Raw genomic sequence first — 19,272 nt, 5'->3', positions numbered from 1 at the left:
TTTGGGTTACACTTACGGACTCACTGTGGGAAACCGACCCAACTGAAGTTGCCATGGTGAGGCAGGATCTCATGCCCCGCCCTCCCCTTCATCACTCCCCCAATTCCAGCCTTTTGGGTAGAACCCTTGGATTTGGGGCAATACCATTTGAAAACTGCTACCCTGCCTCTATCCCATCAGTTCCTCTGCTCCTGCTTGGATTCCTCCACTGCCCGGGCCGCAGAGAGCCCCCGGGGTCCCCACCCTGCTCCTGCCACCCCCTCCAAGTAGCTTCGGAAGACTCCAGCTTGGACTTCCTCAATCCCAGATCCTTGCACAGAACTCAGTCACTGTTCAGTGCACATTCCAGCCAGCAAGTGACCTTGAGCAAGCCTCCTCCTTGGACCTCCGGGTTTCATCTGCAGAATGGAGCTGATAATAACAACTCCCCTCTGGAAGCCAAGAGACCGGGCCTCAGAACCTCTTAAGAAAATTAAGAAGAGCCGGTGTACACTGACCGCCTACATGAGAAGATGCTGTTGCAATTTTAGCCATCACCGTTTCGACTGTCCTCGTTTGACCAGTGAGAAAACTGAGGCCCAGAGAGGTGAAGTCACCGACCAAGGACGCACAGCAAGGTAGTACAGAGTTGAAACCAGGACACAGGTCCCAGGACTGAGCATCTTCCTCTTTCCCCTGAGTGTGCAGCCAAACCCACAGAAGGAGCCTGCCATGTGCCTTGTGGCCAAACCCCCTGTCCTTCACATATTTTTTACAGGTAAGGAAACTGACGCTCGCCTGCCCAAGGTCACCCAGCCACTCACATGGGAGCCAGGGAGCCAGGTATGTATGACTCCGAGCTCACTCCCGGTCCTGACCCGTCACACAGCCTCTAGGACTCCCACCCAGTGCTCAGATGCTGGGTTTCCCGGAACCTGTCCCAGGCCTGGGCTGGTTAAAAGCAGAAAAAGTTCCTCTTGGAGCCTCTTCCTGGGCACCTCCCCATCATCAACACATCCCCAGGAGCCCAGGGACAGATAAAGGCAGATGCCCCAGTCCCTGGCTGCCCTCCACCCCTTCCGAGTTCTGCTCCTCCTTGGCGGGGAGGGATGACAGCCCTCCTTGCCTTCCAGGCGGTTGGCAGAGCAGCGGCTGCTGTTCCTGCCTGCTGCCTGGCTGATGGAGAGATTATTTCTAAGCCCTTCCCATTCCCGCCCCCCCTCCTCTTGCAGGACCACACTGGCTGTCCCCGTGGGACTCAGTGCAGAGCCTGCCGCTGAAGCAGGACAGCTGGCCCGGCTCCCTCCCATCACAAACCCCTCAGACCCTCACCTCTCACAGGGAAAGGGGCTTCTAGGTCCTTTCAAAAACAACAACAACCCATCCCACTCCTCTTGGGCTTTTCTGCAGCTGCTGGAGAGAGAGATTCAGAATGAATGGACTTCTGGTTTCTGAAGGAGGCAAGGGAAGAAAGGTTGAAAACTAACTCAGCCAGAAACTGCTGTGTTGGGATTTTTCTTTTCTTCCCCTTCATCTTCACCACAAACCCGTCTTCCCTGGGCATCGAGACATGGGCTCCCTTTGCCTTGCCCAGCAGAGAGACAGCTGGAAATAGGCTCCCTGAGACAGGAGGGTGAGTTAAACTTCAGGGGAAGAAGTTAGTATTTGCTGCGGGGGTGGGGGGTATACCGGATGCTCTTAAACATCCCTTCCAAAACGCTGCTTTGAGTGAGTACCTTTCCCACACTCTGGAAGGAGGTTTGTGTGCCGGGTCTTCCTGGGGGGCAGTGGATTACAAAGCTAGGTTTGTGCAATGAATGAAGAAAGGAAAGTTTGGGGGGGTTCTAGAAAGAGACCCTACCGGGAGACAAGTCCCGGGTTGCACTGGGACTCACCATGTGACCTTGGACGAGTCACTTCAGCTCTCAGGCTCTGGCTTTTTCACTGGGAAAACAAGAACGCTTGGGAAGGCTCCCTTGATTTCAAAATACTCTTTTCTCCGCAGGCTGCTCATCGTTTTCTGGCTGTACATTGTAAATGAAGTAATGCACGCAGAATAACAGACCATTGTGTACTGAGCAAGTGTGAAATGCATAGGCTGTGATTCAACTCTTCGCTGCCTGCTGGAATCCAACTGGCTCTGAAATTGAGAAAACTTTTATTTCCATTCAGCCGCTGAGTTTTCCTCTTGATTGGAGTGCATCTTGGAATGTAAGGTTATAGATGCTTCGGAAGCAGCTCTGGCTAGAATGAATAGCACAGAAAACGGTTGTGGGAGGCAGAGGATGAGAAATATTGTGGTGATGACTTTCTTTAATGCATGGGCTAAATCTGAAATCCTTCCTTTAAGTCAAGCGTCCCACACAGGTCTGAAACGGAAAGACCATTAGAGGCGCCTTCATTTCACAGATGACAAGACCAAAGCCCAGAGAAGGGGAGTAACTGATGCAAGGTCACACAGCAAGGTGGCCGAGACAAGCAGCCCATGAACACGGAGGAGCACTGTCATTGACAGCAAAGTCCTCTAAGTGGGAAGGCAAGTAAGAGGGCTGAGGCAATGGTTGTGGAGCTTCTCCTGGGAGTCAGATGCTGTGCCAAGCACAGTTGCCCGTTACTTAACTTTTCTGGGCCTCAGTTTCCTCATCTGTAAAATGGAGATATTAATGTCTACCTCAGGGGGTTGTTGAGATGATTTATCATAGGAGAGGCATGTGGATCAGTGCCTGGCATGTCAGAAGCATCTAGAAGGGTGCTTAATATACACCTCATATGTGTTATTGCCTTAACCCTCACTGTGCCCAAGGAGGTGGGCATCCAAGCTGCCCCAGCTGAGCAAGTGAAGCAAAGGGTTCAGCGAGGCTAAGAAACCCAGCTGGGATGGCAGTCTGTAAGGGTTTACAACCCGGCAGTGAACTTGAGAATCTTTTACACTCTTAAGCTCTATTTTCAATAACTGTACTTTGCAAGGTTGGGTGAGTCTTGTCATTGGCATAAGGATGCTGAGAACAGACAGGTTAAGCTACAGGCCCAAGATCACACAGTCTGGAAGTGACACAGCTCTGACCTGTCCAGCTCAGGACTGAGCTCCCGGAGTCCCAGTCCACCTAATGCCTGTTCCAGGGAGATTCTTCTGAGATATAAATAAATGCTCCACCAGAGAAGGATGTCATCATGTCCTTTTCTACACTGATAGATCCCAGGTGCATAGTAGGTGCTCAGTAAATCTGTGCTGGATGAAAGATTAAAAAAGGATAAAGGATGCAGGTGCAGGAAAGCAGACATGAGGCGATGCGGTCTAGGACTCTGCCCTGAGACTGATGGCTCCTTCCTTCTCTTGCTCTTGTCCCTTCGGGCACCAGGACTTCTTCCGCAATATCCATGCCTTCCCGAGATAGGGGCCTGCATGCAGGACACCATCACTTTCGCTCCTGCAGCCCTTTGAGTCCCTTCTTGTCGGGCCCCGTGGAGCCGCCATCCATCAAAGGCATTTACTACCGCAGGGCCCGGAAGGTGGGCGCGCTGGACGCCTCCCCGACTGCGGACCTGAAGAAGGAGATGCTGGTCAACGTTGGAGGCCGGCGGTACCTGCTTCCATGGAGCACGCTGGACGAGTTCCCGCTGAGCCGCCTGAGCAAACTCCGCTTCTGCCGGAGCCAGGAGGAGATTGCGCAGCTCTGCGACGATTACGACGAGGACAACCAGGAGTTCTTCTTCGACCGGAGCCCCAGCGCTTTCGGGGTGATCGTGAGCTTCCTGGCTGCCGGCAAGCTGGTCCTCCTGCGGGAGATGTGCGTGCTGTCCTTCCAGGAGGAGCTGACCTACTGGGGCATCGAAGAAGCCAACCTGGAGAAGTGCTGCTTGCGGACGCTGCTGCGGAAGCTGGACGACCTGGCCGAGCTGCGCCAAGAGGAGGCCCTGCAGCGGCAGCGGGAGGCCGGGAGGCCCACCGTGCACACGTCCCGCTGGGGGCTCTTCATGAGCCGGCTGCGCGAGATGGTGGAGAACCCGCAGTCTGGGCTCCCCGGGAAGGTCTTCGCTTGTTTGTCCATCCTCTTCGTGGCCACCACGGCCGTCAGCCTGTGCGTCAGCACTATGCCCGACCTGAGGGCGGAGGAGGACAAGGTGAGTAGTCCATCGCTCCATCAGGCGGGGGTGCCCAGGACCCGTGGGACTGGGGGGCCCACGAAAACGTTTTCATGTCTTTTCAGACAGAAGGCAAGAAATGAATATGATCCAGTGTGGACTGTGTTCAATTTCAGAACAAGGCAGTTGTAAAAGGTATTTTATATATTTTTTGTTTTTTGAGAAAGAAGCACATGAAGGGGACCTGTGAAAGTCAGGAGGGGCCCTGCCCCTGAGAGCAAACGCTGGACATTGTGGTCTTAATGGGCAGAGCTGGCCCAGCCGTGCCTGTCCTAGCTCTGTGAGCCGAGAGAATCGCTCCAACCTCTCTGAGCCTCAGTTTCCTCCTCCATGAGACACCTGACATCACTGTGAAGGTTCACACACTCAGTGCACCCATCGTGTGTTAACTGAGCAGCTATTCTGCGCTGAGCACTAGACCAGGTTCAGATTCCCTACCTCCTTAAGCCAACCTTCTCATGGGCATCTCAGCTCTGACATTCCATTGTCAGAGGAATAAACTAAGGCTCAGGGCACTTAGCTTCTTCGGAGTAATCTAGCGAAGATGCTGATGACAGAAGGGATCCTCAGCCCTCATTCCTGACCCTCCCAGAAGGTCCCTCCCTCCAGGGACATGAAGAGTCAATCTATAAGTGACCCTGCCCCAAGAGGCCTGAGCAGAAACATTTGCTTACCCACTCCCGCCCTCTCTGGTAGCTCAGTGGTAAAGAACTGTCTGCCAATGCAGGAGCTATAAGAGATGTGGGTTCGATCCCTGGGTTGGGAAGATCCCCTGGAGGAGGGCATGGCAACCCACTCCAGTATTCTCACCTGGAGAATCCCACGGACAGAGGAGCCTGGTGGGCTACAGTCTATGGGGTCACAGAGAGTTGGACATGACTGAAGTGACTTAGCAGGCCCTGTCTTTCCAGGAAGCTGTGAGATAACCCTCCTCCCCACCGCCACCACATACCCCAAGGGGCCAGATGGTCTGAAATGTGAGTTAAAAACCTAGCATTTTGTTGGGAAGGTTATTAGAGAGCTTCAAACTGAGAATTGGACTGTTTCCTAAGTGAAAATGTTGCTCTATAATCCTCCATGGTTCCCCATCACCTGACTCACGGAGCTTACATTACAGCAGAGAGAGAGACCCGATCGTTAAAACATATACATAAAGTTATGCAGGCTGTGGATGGCTTATAACCAATGTCAGTTGACCTAAGTTCTCTTCCCTTAAACATGGATTCCAGGGACGATCAGAGAAGTTTCCAGATAGAGAGGACATAGATGTAGAACCAGTCAGTGCTTCACACTGAGCAGGCTCTCAATAAATATTTGTTGAATAAAATATCTTGCCCAATCTATACATGTTTTGTTATAAAGCAAATCAACCAAAATGTTTTGACTTTCAGACAGCTTTTTTCCCATAGAGAGAACTGTAGCTCTAATCATGGACTTTTGCTTTTTCATTCTTTAGCACAAAATTATGTGATTTAAGAATTTGCTTGTTCACTGAAATATTTAGGTGTGGACACTGCAGTTGAAAGATTAGGACAAAGTAAGGAGCCTCAATCTCCTATGCTCCAAGGTTGCCCTGGATCCTAGTTGCTAAAGAAGGACCCCTGGATTTTTCACAAGCTTGTTCCTCTTAGGGATTTTCAGGGAGCCAGGATTTAGACTGTGCAGAGAGACAAGCTCTTTACAAAGCCTAATGCTTTTAAAATTACCCAGGGTATGAACCCAGATTGGTGTGACAGGGAGCTGGAAAATTCAATTAGAGGTGAGTGAGAATCCTGTAGAAGCCGTTTCTACTCGTGGAATGAGAGAGGTGGTGTTCCCAGTCCAGTTGCAAGCTCCATGCCACTGGGAAGCCACCACTGGGTGTTCTGCCTAGAGAGGGGCCGCAAGGCCCTGCCCTCCAAAAAAAAAAAAAAATGTGTGTGTATTTCGCTGTTCTGATGGTAATTCAGAGAGCCTGGAGGCTGAGGACCAGACAGGCTTTGTTCTTTCAAACCATGCCCTTACATTTACATAAAAAGAAGATGTTCTTTCTCGGCCACTCACGCCTGGTATTTTGTATTTGGCCTCTGGGACATCAGTCTGAAAGCAGATTCAGCCCCGGCTGCAAAGCTGGGCAGCTGCTCCTGGGGACAGGCAGTGCCCGGGAGGTGTGGGGGCCCAAGTTGTTGTCCCAAGGGGACGTGACCCATAGAACTCCTCCATAAACAAAGAGAAGGTGTCACCCTGGGATGGAGAATCAGCACACATGCAAAGAAAGCACTTTCCTTCCCTTTTCCTTCTAGCTTCTTACAGCAATATCTCTTAAGTAAACTTGGCAGTTGAGCAGCAAGTTTTGTGCCCAAGATTGTAAATTAAAATGGAAGAGGGAGGAAGTAGATGGACAGGAAGGACCAAGCCAAGTACCTAAAGCCCCTCCGGAAGTATATGGACTTCGCTGGGTTCCCTGGCAGAGCTCAGCCCCAAAGGAATGAGAGAACTGATGTGTATTAAGTGCCTTTCAGGAGGCTAGCATCGGACAGGATGGACTTAATCTTTGTAACAGCTTAAGGAAATGGATACTGTAGCTACAACCATTTTGCCAGAAAGGAAACTGAGGCTCAGGGAAGTTTTATCACTTTCCTAAGCCCAAAGGAAGAAAGTGGCACAGCCAGGATTTGAGCTCACCTCCACCTGGCTCCAAAACCTAACCCCCTCATGACAGAACCTTCTGCTAACCCTCCTGGGTTTGAATCTTGGTTTCACCCCTCATGAGCTCAATGATCTCGAGAAAGTCACTTACCTTCTTTGAGCCTCAGTTTTCCTTATCTGTAAAATGGGGATGCTGTTAGCCCTTTCCTCAGGGGATTATGGTGAGAATTAAAAGAGTAATATTCATATAACATGATTGGAACAATACCAACACTTAAGAAGTGCTCAGAAATATTAGTCATCATCATTATTCACTTATCTGGTGCTACTTAATAGGAAGTCATCACATTTATCTTTTTATTCATTCATCAACAGTCACTGAGTGCCAACTAAATCCACTCGTCTAGATGCTGCAGATCAGACAAATTCCTCACTTTCCTGGAGCTTGTATTCTGAACATCCCAGCTCCATTTTTAAAGTTCACATAACGTAAAATTAACCATCTTAAAGTGAACAATTCAGCGGCATTTAGCAGAATTCATAATGCTGTGCAGCCAACACCTCTATCAAATTCCAATATATTTCTTTTAAAAAAAAAAATGTTCCTTTTAAGTTCCTGGGCCAATCAGGCAGCCACTCCCCACCTCCACCCACAGTCACTGGCAACCACCTGGCTGCTTTCCATCTCCGCGGATTTTCCTGTTCTAGACATTTCTTATAATGGAATCCTACAATGTGTGGCCTTTTGTTTCTGGCTTCATTCACTCCATATAATGCGTTCAAGGTTCATCTCTGTCGTAGCTTGTGTCGGTACTGCACTGCTTTTAAGGGCCGCATAACGTTCCACTGTCTGTAAATGTCACAGTGCGTTTGTCCATCCGTCCGATGATCAGTTCCTCAGATTCTTTGCTTCCCTCTGCCCGAGTCCTCTGCCACGGTTGTCAACGCTGCCATGCAGCCCTAGTGCCCTGTACGAATAGCCCCTGCCCAGCATCTCTGCTGGTCAGAACACCTTGCCCTCCCTCTGGAGGAAGCGGGAGGTCACTGGGCAGCTACAGCTGAACTCTTGCTCCTTTCGTCTTGACCCCTTCTTCCCTCCTTTCTGCTACCCGGCTCTGCCCCCCTTTGTCTCTGTGCCTCTATTTCTTCACCTGCAGATGAGGATAATGGCACACCTGCTCGGACGGAGCCCTAGGACCAATGGTCTAGTTCTCCTGTGTGGGCACAGAGCCAGCACTGGCTGTTTTCCCCCACCTCTGGGACCCGCTCAGGCCCCTCCCTTGAGCACATCTGCTTTGCTCCTCAAGCTCTCTCCCAGCTCTCAGAACCTCAGGGGATACGCATAGGCATGTGCTCTCACATCCCCACAACCCCCACCCCCCTGCCCTCGTTTTAGCTTCCACTTCCGCCCAGAGGCTTGCTTGGGACTTTGGGGATGTTGAGAAGGGACACACTCTGGATAGTAGCTCTGCAAAGCGCACTGGGTGGGGGCGGAGCCACCAGGGGGCTGAGGGTAGGACCTCGGGGCTCTGCGTCTCCCACCCCCTCTGCCCTGTGCTGTGCCCCCACTCTCACGGGGACTGGGAAGGAAGGCATAGAGATTTTTAAAGATCAGGTGGATCCCCTGGGGTCCCTTGCTGGAAGAATTCTCTCCTGCTGGGCTTGCAACTCACCTTTTGGGCTGCAGGCACCCCCTCCCCCACCTTGGATAAAAAGCCTCCCGCTGGAGCCAGCATCTCCTCCTCCTTGGTCCTCCTTTCTTGGACCATGAATCAGCTCTGTATAGTACTACCCCCTCTCTGTAGCTTCTCTGTGTTCAGTGACGTTTGGTGATGGCTTTAGAAAAGTCTTCTTAACTTGCTTTGGGGAGTTTGGGGGTCCTCAGCCCCAGCTGAGTCTCCCTAATATCTCACCCAACAAGCACCAATTCCCATTTCCTGGATGGGGGCCCCCTCTCCTGAGTACATGCTTCATGCTGTCCCTCCTGCCTCACCATGCTCCCCTGGTGTCTGGGGGGTTCAATTCCTAACCCACCCCTGCTTGCTCCACACCCTCCTCAGAGCTCGCAGGGTTTTGGTTCAAGGTGGGGAGGGGGAGGGAGAAGACCATGGAAGAGGCCCAAAGGAGAGGAGGGTGGCAGAGAGAGACCTGGCTTTCGCAAGGCATGAGTCAGCACCACCAGCACCCCGAGACTAGGACCAGAGGCACAAATGACGGAATTCATGGCCAGGAGGAAGAAAAGGGAGGGAGGTGAAAATGCTGAATGGAGCCGTGAGACCAGTACTGAGCTAAGAGGGTCAGACTGGCTGCGTTCCCAAAGGGGAGCTGGCAGGTGTTGCTATGAGAGACAAAGGGTGCAAGGGAGGCTGCAAGGTCAAGGCTCTGGCCCCGAGTCCCCCCAGATGGAACTTCTAGAACTGGCCCTGGCTGTACCTGCAGCCGTCTGCCGGACAGCCTGTCCAGATGGTCCCTCAGGGACAGTGGCTCTGTCCTCAAAAAGCCCCGTCTGCCCCCTGACCCCAAAGCCCTTCAGAGCAGCTCCACTCCGGAGCTTTGGGGAAAGACAGGGCAAGACTGTGGGCCACCCCCTCCACCTTGCCTGAACTGATGCGGCCACTCAAACTCAGGTTTCTTTTTTATTGTGATATAATATACCATCTAATGTTCATCCTTTTAAGGTGCACAAATCAATGACATTTTTAGTATGCAGTTGTGCAACCATCCCCACTAATTCCAGAACATTTTTATCACCCTAAAAGGCAAACTTGCACATACTTCTGGTTACTCCCCATTCCCCTCTACTATCCACCAGCCCCAGGTGACTGTGAATGTACTTTCTATCTTCATGAATTTGCCTTTTCTGGGCACTTTATTCAGTTCAGTCCCTCAGTCATGTCCGACTCTTTGTGACCCCATGGACTGCAGCACACCAGGCTTCCCTGTCCATCATCAGCTCCTGGAATTTGCTCAAACTCATGTCCATCAGGTCGGTAATGCCATCCAACCATCTCATCCCCGGTCATCCCCTTCTCCTCCTGCCTTCAATCTTTCCCAGCATCAGGGTCTTTTCCAATGAGTCAGTTCTTCACATGAGATAACCAAAGTATTGAAGCTTCAGCTTCAGCATCAGTCCTTCCCATGGCACTTTATAGACACAGAATAATACAATATATGGTCTCTTACGTTGGCTTCTTCCATTGAGCATAAGGTTTTCAAAGTCCATCAGCTTTGTAGCACATGCCAGACCTCCTTTTCGTGGCTGAGTAGTATTCCGTCGTATGGACAGACCATATTTTGTTTATTCATTCATCTGTTGTTGAGCATTTCATTTCTTTCCACTTTTGGGCTGTTATCAGTCACACTGCTCCGAATCTTCATGTACAAGTTTTTTTGTGTGCATGTGGGTTTTCAGTTCCTTGAAGTATACACTTGGCAGCAAAATTGCTTAGTCATACAGCAAATGTATGTTTAAGTTCTCAAGGGACCACCCACCTGTTTTCCACAACAGCTGGACCACTCTACATTCCCACCAGCAACGTTTTTGTGTGGGGGGGGTTCTAATTTCTCCGCAGCCTCAATAACACTTGTTTGTTTTTATCCAAGTATTACTGCTTTACTGTATATTAGTTCTAGGGGTACAACAGAGTGATTCGACATTTTTCTCCCTTATACTCAATTTAAAGATATTGTTATAAAATACCAGCTGTATTCTTTGTGCTGTATATCACATCCTTGTACCTTATTTATTTTATACCTAGTAGTTTGTACCTACTAATCCCCTGACACTTACTTTTTGTCCTTATAATCACAGCTGTCCTGGTGAGGGTGGAGTGGTATCTCATTGTGCTTTTGATTTTCAACTCTGATTAAAAAAAAAAAAAAAAATCTTTTCATGATGGAAAATTTGGGGCATTTGCAGAGTAAATAGAATAATCTAATGAACCCCTAATTACTAGCCATGACTCAGCCTTCCAGACGGTGGAGAGCCTGCCACTCGGGTTCTCTCTCTCCAGCCCCTCCCACCTCCAATTGTTTAGCATCGTGCGTTTTATTGTTATTTTCCAGTTTTATGGGAGAAATTTACATACATTGAAATGCACAAGTCTTAGCTGCTGGATGTAACAAATGGGGCACGCCCATGTCACCCACAGCCCTGGCGGGCGTGGAATATTCCCATCACCCCAGGATGTTCATACAGGTTCCTCTGTAGTCTTCCCTATCCCAGCCAGAGGCGGCTGCTGTTGCTGTGATTCTGTACACCTCCTGTGAGCTTTGCCTGCTCTTGGACTTCACCCGGATGGAAACATCACCCCTCATCTGCCTGTGACATCCATCATGTTGTCATACCGTTCACCCCTCCAGCCTTCCCAGGGCTGCTCCTGTTTCTCTTCATTGCAGGAGGGAATCAGAGCACCCTCATTCCCACCAGGGACAAGTGCCCCCACGAGGGTGACCAAGCACCCTAGTTTGCCCAGGACTGAGGGGGACTTTCTGGTGACCTGGAACTTTCTGTTGCTCAATCTGGAAAGTTCTGGGCAAACCAGGATGAGTGGTCCATCCTACCTGCAGAATACAACCGAAAACCTCCTCAGAGAAGGTGACTTTGTCCTTTCCTTCTGTTCTAGTTTTCCTCAGATATTGACTGGCCTGGAAATCATTTTCTCAGCTCAAGCCCCGTAAATCCCTACCACCCCAACACCGGCTACTCATAGGGCATTTCTCTGAGGACCAGTGCTGGGAGGTTGGTTTAGGATGCAGAGCTGAGCAGCAATGCAGGGGTGACTCCACACAGCACTTACTTGCTGCAGTGCAGGGAGGTGGCCGGCGGGAGGTGGGTGGTTCATGCCTGGAATATCCAAAAGCTGGCACCAGAGGCAGAGGGAGGAGGGCCCACAGAGCCTTCTCTGCCTCCCAGGAGTCACCTTCCTGAACTACAGGGTCACTGGTCTGGGGAGATTACTCCCAGGCCACCCGACGCTCTTACCCCAAAGGGAAAACTCCCCAAATGTCAGCGATGAAAGGGGCCTTATAGAGAGAATCTGGCCCAGAGTCTAAAAAACTTCCAGGTGCCTCTGAGTCAACAGGAGGCCTTGCCAAAACGCAGATTCCTGGGCCACCCTCCAGGCCTTTGATTTTGTGATGGGAGCCCCAGAACCCACGTTTGTAACAAGCACTCCGGGGGATTCTGCCGCAGGGGTTATGAATTGGCTTTGAGAAATGCCGATTCTGTCCCACCCTCTTTATCATGAGGTAGAGTCACTATCAAGGGGTAGTGACTACTGAAAGGTCACAGAGCAAGTTCATAGCAGGACTGGGGAATCGGGATCCAAAACTTCTGAACTTTGCAGAACCCTGAAGCAAACCCCAGGCAGTCATGGCAAAGAACTCTTGTGTTCTGGAGAATTTCCTCCACTTCTCGTAGAATTCAGGATAGGAGAAGGTATGGTCACCCTTCAGCTGAGTGGGCAGACCATGCCTGCGACCCATAGTCGTCTTGTACAGGCAGCTGCAGTGTTTCGTGCGGCGGCAGCAGTGGCAGCCTGCTAACTACCTCTCCTGCATTATTCCCACTGGTCACAGCTCTCCCGGGGCAGAGAAACAACGGTCCAGGGGGGATGAAGGATTTGCCTAAGTAGGTGGAAGTGAACCCGAGTCACAGACACTCAGGACTCCACGCCCGCAACCGCACCCCCACCAACTCCCACCTCTTGGATCAGGGAGGGCAGGGGAGAGAACTACCCGACTCAGGACCGGTGAATAGAGATCAGGACAGTCCAGCCCTCTTTTCCCTCCAAAGGTCAGACAAAAAGAACATTTCAATTTAGCATTCCCCTGAGCCCAGGCACTGGAAATAATTCCTTTTTCCACCTCAGGGCTTTTTAATCCAAAGAAAACCACAGTTGTCAATGTGTTGCTTTTCACTTAGTCAACTGGCTTCAGCCATTCATTCCCTCATGGATACAGATGCCAGAGATCCAGACATAGATGGAGATGGAGATAATGCAGAGGTAGATGCAGACCAAGAGGGAGATATAGATGATACACATATAGTCGTAATATGTAGAGTCAGGTTCTCAACTCTGGCTTCACATGAGAATCATTGATGGGGCTTCTGGAAAGTTCTACCACTCAGGCTCAAACCTAGGTGTCCCAGCCTGGACATCAGATTTTTCAAAGCCCCCCAGGTGATTCTAACACACACAGTTAAGGCTGAGAACCACTACACTAGAAACAGAGCTTCTCCAACCTTATTGTGTGCATAAATTATTGTTAAAATGCAGATTCTGCAGCTCCCAGGGGAGGCTTATGCTTTTGGTTCCAGGACACACTTTGAGTGGCAGAAGGACTAGCGGAAGTCTCTGTTGGGGGCAGGGGTAGGGGTGTGAATGACACAGGGAGGAAGCCACAGGAGCCCCACCTGGCTGGGATCTCTTGGGAAGGAAACAGTTGCAATCTGCATCACAGGGCTGTACTGGGAATGGTGGCATCCTCTGCCCTCCCCACCCACCCACCCCTAGCCTCCAAGCCCCCAGAAACCACAGCTGCTTCTCTGGCCCTTTACCTCCAAAGTCTAGCATGGGACCTGGCACAAGGTGAGCCCTCCATGAGTTTTTTTTAAGGTAACTTTATGTATTTATTTGTGGCTGCGCTGGGTCTTTCATTGCTACACGGGCTTTTCTCCAGCTGCAGCGAGTAGGGGCTACTCTCTATTCATAGTTGCGGTGCACAGGCTTCTGATTGCAGTGGCTTCTCTAATTGTGGAGCACAGGCTCCAGGGCGCAGGCTCAGCAGTTGCGGCGAATGGGCTTTGTTGCGCCACAGCATGTGGGATCTTCCCGGACCAGGGATCAAACCCACGTCCTCTGCATTGGCAGGTGGATTCTTTACCACTGAGCCACCAGACAAGCCCGCCCTCAGTGAGTTTTGTTGGATGAATGAATGAGGGATCGTGGGCAAAGAAGTTACAAAATAGTCTGTAGTCTCTGGGAGACCATCTCCTCCGAATGTGGGCTCAGGCAATTTATTTCCGTGCTCAGAATCATTTCCTGGACTGTCAGTGAAGCCTGCTCATGGCATCACTGTGGGGCTTAAGTGACAGCACCAGATCAGCACCTGGTACACAGAGCTGCTCATGTTGGTAAAGGAGAAAGTTGGCTGCTGTAACCAAGAGGCTCCACGAGAGAATGGCTTTCAACACAATGTGCTTAGTCGCTCAGTCGTGTCCGACTCTTTATGACCCCATGGACTGTAGCCCTCCAGGCTCCTCTGTCCATGGGATTCTCCAGGTAAATACTGGAGTAGGTTGTCATGCCTTCCTCCAAAGGATCTTCCCAACCCAGGGATCGAACCCAGGTATCCCTCATTGCAGGCAGATTCTTTACCATCTGAGCCACCAGGGAAGCCCTTCAACACAATAGACACTGGTCTCTCTCTCACCCAAAGAGGGGCCAAGGAGAGTGGGCCGCTCTCATTCTGAGACCCAGGTTTTTCCCACGATGATGCTTATCCTTCCTGGAGCATCGGTCCAGTCTGCTGGTTCTAAGCTGGGTTGCAGGGCAGGCTGGGTAGTCCCAGCTCACAGGAACGGGAGAAAGAGTGCAAGAACTCACACCCACCACTAAAGTCCTGGAACTGGAAGTGCGGCGCATCACCTCTATTTACATTCTGTGGGTAGGGACTTGGTCATTTGGCCACACTTAGCTGCAGGGGAAGCTAGATCAGGTGGTTTCTGATCTGACTGGCCATGCGCCCAGCTGCAACTTGAGAACTACAATAAAAAGGGAGTTCTGGCAGATGACTAAGAGTCTAAAACAGAGCTCCATTGATATAGAGATACAGATTAATGATAGATGGATAGATAGATAGAATATAAAGACTATATACTATACAAAGAATCTATAGAGAATATATATTTAAATGTTTAATATATAGTATAATGGGCTTCTCAGGTGGCCCAGTAGTAAAGAATCTGCCTGCAATTCAGGAGTTGCAGGAAACACGGGTTCGATCCCTGGGTCCAGAAGATCCCTGGAGGAGGGCATGGCAAGCCACTCCAGTATTCTTGCCTGGAGAATCCCGTGGACACAGGAGCCTGGTCAGCTATAGTACATAGGGTCCCTAAGAGTCAGACATGACTGAAGTGACTTAGCACACATATATTATATCAATCTATTATGACATATATAATATATAACATGTATTCTAAATATTAATACATTATTATTACTAAATATTAATATGTAGTAGTATGTATTCATATATTAATAATGTAGTTAATATATGAAATATAGAGGAAATATATTTAGTATAGACTCAGTATAGCATTTTTAGTACAGACTGTACCTATGGAATCTGTGTATATGAAATCAGTCTCAATATCAGTACAGAGCTCTAGAAATGCTTTCCAGCATGGTTCTCTTGCCATTTCCGGTGCTTCGTCTCTCTACCCTGCGTTTCCTCGCCTCTCCAGGGGGAGTGCTCGCAGAAATGCTACTACATTTTCATCGTGGAGACCGTCTGCGTGGCCTGGTTTTCCCTCGAGTTCTGCCTGAGGTTTGTCCAGGCCCAGAACAAGTGCCAGTTCTTCCAAGGGCCCCTGAACATCATCGACATTCTGGCCATCTTCCCCTACTACGTGTCCCTCGCCGTGTCCGACGAGCCCCAGGAGGACGGCGAGCGGCCGGGCGGGAGCTCGTACCTGGAGAAGGTGGGGCTGGCGCTGCGCGTGCTGCGGGCTCTCCGCATCCTCTACTTGATGCGCCTGGCACGCCACTCGCTGGGGCTGCAGACGCTGGGCCTCACGGTGCGCCGCTGCACGCGCGAGTTCGGCCTGCTCCTTCTCTTCCTGTGCGTGGCCATCACTCTCTTCTCTCCTCTGGTCTACGTGGCTGAGAATGAGTCCGGGCGGGTCCTGGAGTTCACTAGCATCCCGGCCTCCTATTGGTGGGCCGTCATCTCCATGACAACAGTGGGCTACGGAGACATGGTACCCAGCAGTGTGCCGGGCCAGATGGTGGCCCTCAGCAGCATCCTGAGCGGCATTCTCATCATGGCCTTCCCGGCCACGTCCATCTTCCACACCTTCTCGCACTCCTACCTGGAGCTCAAGAAGGAGCAGGAGGAGCTGCAGGCCCGCCTCCGCCGCCTGCAGAACGCGGCCAAGGCCAGCGAACACGAACTCCTGAGGGACGTCAGTGACCTGAGCCTGGAGGGCCCTGCCTTGCCCATCGCATACATTTAACTCAAAATCCTCCCCCGAAGATGCCAGACCTTCAGCGCATGGCCCTCGGCTGACATGAGCTGGAGAACACCAGCGCCTGGATCCTCCAGGAGTGTGTTTGTAGAGCTTGGGGGCTCACCCCCAAAGCTGGGAGGGGCTCAAGGCCAAGGATGTTTGGTCGGGTGATTCTTGACCCTCCTGGGCACAGTGTTCCGGGCTGGCCTTATCCATATCACTTGCCATTTCCTCTCTCCCTGCCCCTCGATAAGCACATCCAATTTCGCTGGGTTAGGTCTGTCTCCCTTCCTTGCCAGCAGAGTCTTCAACATCCCAGGCTGGATTCCAGACGCCCACAGAACTGAACCTACAGAATTCCATTCCTCCCCTAAGACCTTCTTTCCTGGGCCAACGCACCACCAGGAACTGGAGGGGTCAGTCCCTGCAAACCCCTCTGATCAGATCTCTCCACCCAGCCCTACCAGTGGTTCCAGCCGGGGTCAGTGTACTCTCCCATTGCTCACACCACCCATGGCATTTTCCTAATGCATCTGCCTCTGTCCAGCTCTGGAAGCCCTTAGCCAAGAAGGCAGAACTGCATCTGTGTTAAACCCCACAGTGGGGGCTGGGGGCCCGCCATCCCTCCTGACGTGCCTGGGACCTGGGCAGGAGCCCCACTTGCTGGCACAGCAAGCCCTCCTGGGCTCTTGGTGGGACCTTCTCCAATTATTCAGTCCTTGGCTTTGACAGAGGCTAACTCTCTTAGGGCACCCAATTGTCCCTTGAGAGAACCATTCCTGCTGCTGGTTCCTTTAGCCCTTTTGGGACCTCGGCTTTCCACTCTCAGCTAAACCACCAGAGATGCAGCATAGAAACTAGGGCAGCCTTAGTGTCTGCACCCCCTGCCTGCTCCCCAGATCCCTTGATGCCAGCTCATAAGACCTTCTTTGGCCTATATTTAAACAAATTCATTTGCTTAGGGTTAGGTTTCATTCATTAATATGCTTGGCCCTTTGCATCCAGCATAGGACGCAGAGGTTGGACCAAGTCTTTGGAGATAGCAGTGCATCCTGAGCAGAGGAGAAGGACCAGTGAGCTCTGGGCAGTCAGCTCATGGAGGGCTTCACAGAGACACAGGAGGGGGTGGATGCAAAGGGTTGTTTTGGAAGACAAAGCTGGAAAGGTGGGCCGGAATAAGATGCTGTGTAGAGGACTTGGACTTTTCAGCAGATGCAGAGGAGACGTTGGAGATGCTGGAGGAAGGGGCGATGTGAATGGACTGCAGTGTGGGTGAAGATGATGGGATGGGCTTCTGGAGGGCCAGTTTGGAACAGGGAACAATTGAGCAGTTCAGGCAAGCTGCAAGCGCCTACCTCCCCCATGTCATTAATTGTACAGGTGGTGCCAGGTCCTGAAGTCTCATCTTTTGTTTCCCAGCTGAGCACACCTGGGAGAGGCCAGTGACCTCCCACCAGTGGCTCCGCCATGTATTGCTATGTGCCATGGGCTGTAAATCTGCTAAGAAAGAGCACAAGGTTGCAAATGGATGATGGAGAGGAGGTTGTGGACCTCTGGATCTAATGTAGTTCACGTGTAAGCATTTCATCGACGGGGACAACCAAACTTCATTTCACTAGTATTTAGTGCAGGCCTACTATGTGCTGGGCATATGCTTCCCCCTGACTGCAATGCCAGGGTCAGTTTAACCACAGGTGGCTTGGGCAGGGGGCCATCTACACCAGCATCTAGCTTCAAGCTGGCCTTGACCTCGTGGGGAGTCCTCATTCCCTTTGATTGCTCTGAGTGCCATCTCAGCTGATGGGCATACATGTCCCCCCATTCCTCTAGCCCCCCAAGAATCAGCAGGGCACTCCCTAGTCCTTCCCAAGGTGACATTTCACCAAATAGACACTCTGCATGGTGGCAGAGTGGCCAGTCAGGGCTTCCCTGGTAGCTCAGCTGGTAAAGAATCTCCCTGCAATGCAGGAGACCCCGGTTTGATTTCTGGGTCAGAAAGATCCCCTGGAGAAGGGATAGGCTACCCACTCCAGTATTCTTGGGCTTCCCTGATGGCTCAGACAATAAAGAATCTGCCTACAGTGCAGGAGACTTGGGTTCGATCCCTGGGTTAGGAAGATCCCCTGGAGGAGGGCATGGTAACCCACTCCAGTATTCTTGCCTGGAGAATCCCCATAGACAGAGGAGCCTGGCAGGCTATAGTCCATGGGGTCGCAAAGAGTCAGAAATGACTGAGTGACTAAGCACAGCACAGCACAGCACAGTGGCCAGTCACACAAGGAAAAGTCTTGCCCTTCAGAAAAGCCACCCATGAGTTTAGCCCCATCCCTCTCTGTCAGTTTCAGGGGCTGGGCTAAATCTGTGGTTTTCCACTTGGGGTCCCACGAAGATCCTCAGGGCTGCTGCTGTTCCAAGGCACAACATTTGCAAATAATGATTTTTAAAAGAATGTGCAAATTTCTAGACACCCTCCCCCATTTTAGTCATGGCCCCTCTGTGGGGCAAGCTCACCCCAGACCTGGAATGGCCTACGACCCATATCAGGCTCCAAATTGATACTCCCTCATTTTCTTCTTTTCTCTTACTAAATTTTTGGCCACTGTGCAGCATGTGGGATCTTAGTTCCCCGACCAGGGATCAAACCCTCACCTTTCTCATTAGAAGGAGGGAATCTCCCTGGACTGTTAGGGAAGTCCCAGGTCCTCCTCTCTCTTCTGATTGGAGACTTTTTTGTGCTGCAAACCTGCGGCAAAAACCCCTCACTTCCACTCAGCCCATTCTGTGACTGGCTCCCACCAAGGCCTCCCTCTTTTCCTGTTTCCCATACTTAGGCATCCAAATGAAAATGTGCCAAGATTAAAAGAAAAACAGTCGAGCCCATCACCAACATGAGCCTCTACCGTGTCTCAGTACATGCCCGGTGGAAATTCTTTACCAAATTAGAAGCGGAAAATTGGAATTGATTGCTCGCAAGTGGGGCTTAAGTAAAAGCTCTATTTGTCTCTCCCTTCCATGTCCCCTGGGGACTGATCTTGGTTAGTCTAGCTTGGCAGAGCTGCCTTTCCTTAATGCTGATTGGGTAGAATGGGGGTGACCAGCAGGTTGCTAGGCAGTCTCTTCATCCCCATTGGCTGAAAAGAGTCTCGCGATTCCCAGAAGGGCTTGTTTTTCTTGGAGGCCAATGGGCATGACTGCAGCCAAAAGTTGAAATTTTCCAGCTGAAGGCAAAGAGCAAAGGGCCTTTTGCTTCAAGTCACTTCCATGTGGCTCCCAGAGGCAACTTTAAA

At 51.1% G+C, this 19,272-nt stretch overlaps 1 protein-coding gene across 1 annotated transcript; it reads left to right on the top strand.

Moving 5' to 3' along the window:
• Positions 1 to 3,297: 3,297 nt before the first annotated feature.
• On the top strand, positions 3,298 to 18,872 carry KCNG4 (potassium voltage-gated channel modifier subfamily G member 4; the record flags this gene model as incomplete). Its single annotated transcript, XM_002694743.7, has 2 exons — positions 3,298 to 4,101; positions 15,221 to 18,872. Coding segments are annotated over 2 exons (1,575 nt in total), but the record flags the coding sequence as incomplete, so codon positions are not given.
• Between the last annotated feature and the right edge of the window lie 400 nt (positions 18,873 to 19,272).

The sequence above is a fragment of the Bos taurus genome, chromosome 18 (assembly GCF_002263795.3).
Source record: "Bos taurus isolate L1 Dominette 01449 registration number 42190680 breed Hereford chromosome 18, ARS-UCD2.0, whole genome shotgun sequence".
Classification (NCBI taxonomy): Eukaryota; Metazoa; Chordata; class Mammalia; order Artiodactyla; family Bovidae; genus Bos; species Bos taurus.
This window is presented reverse-complemented; position numbering and strand designations above follow the sequence as displayed.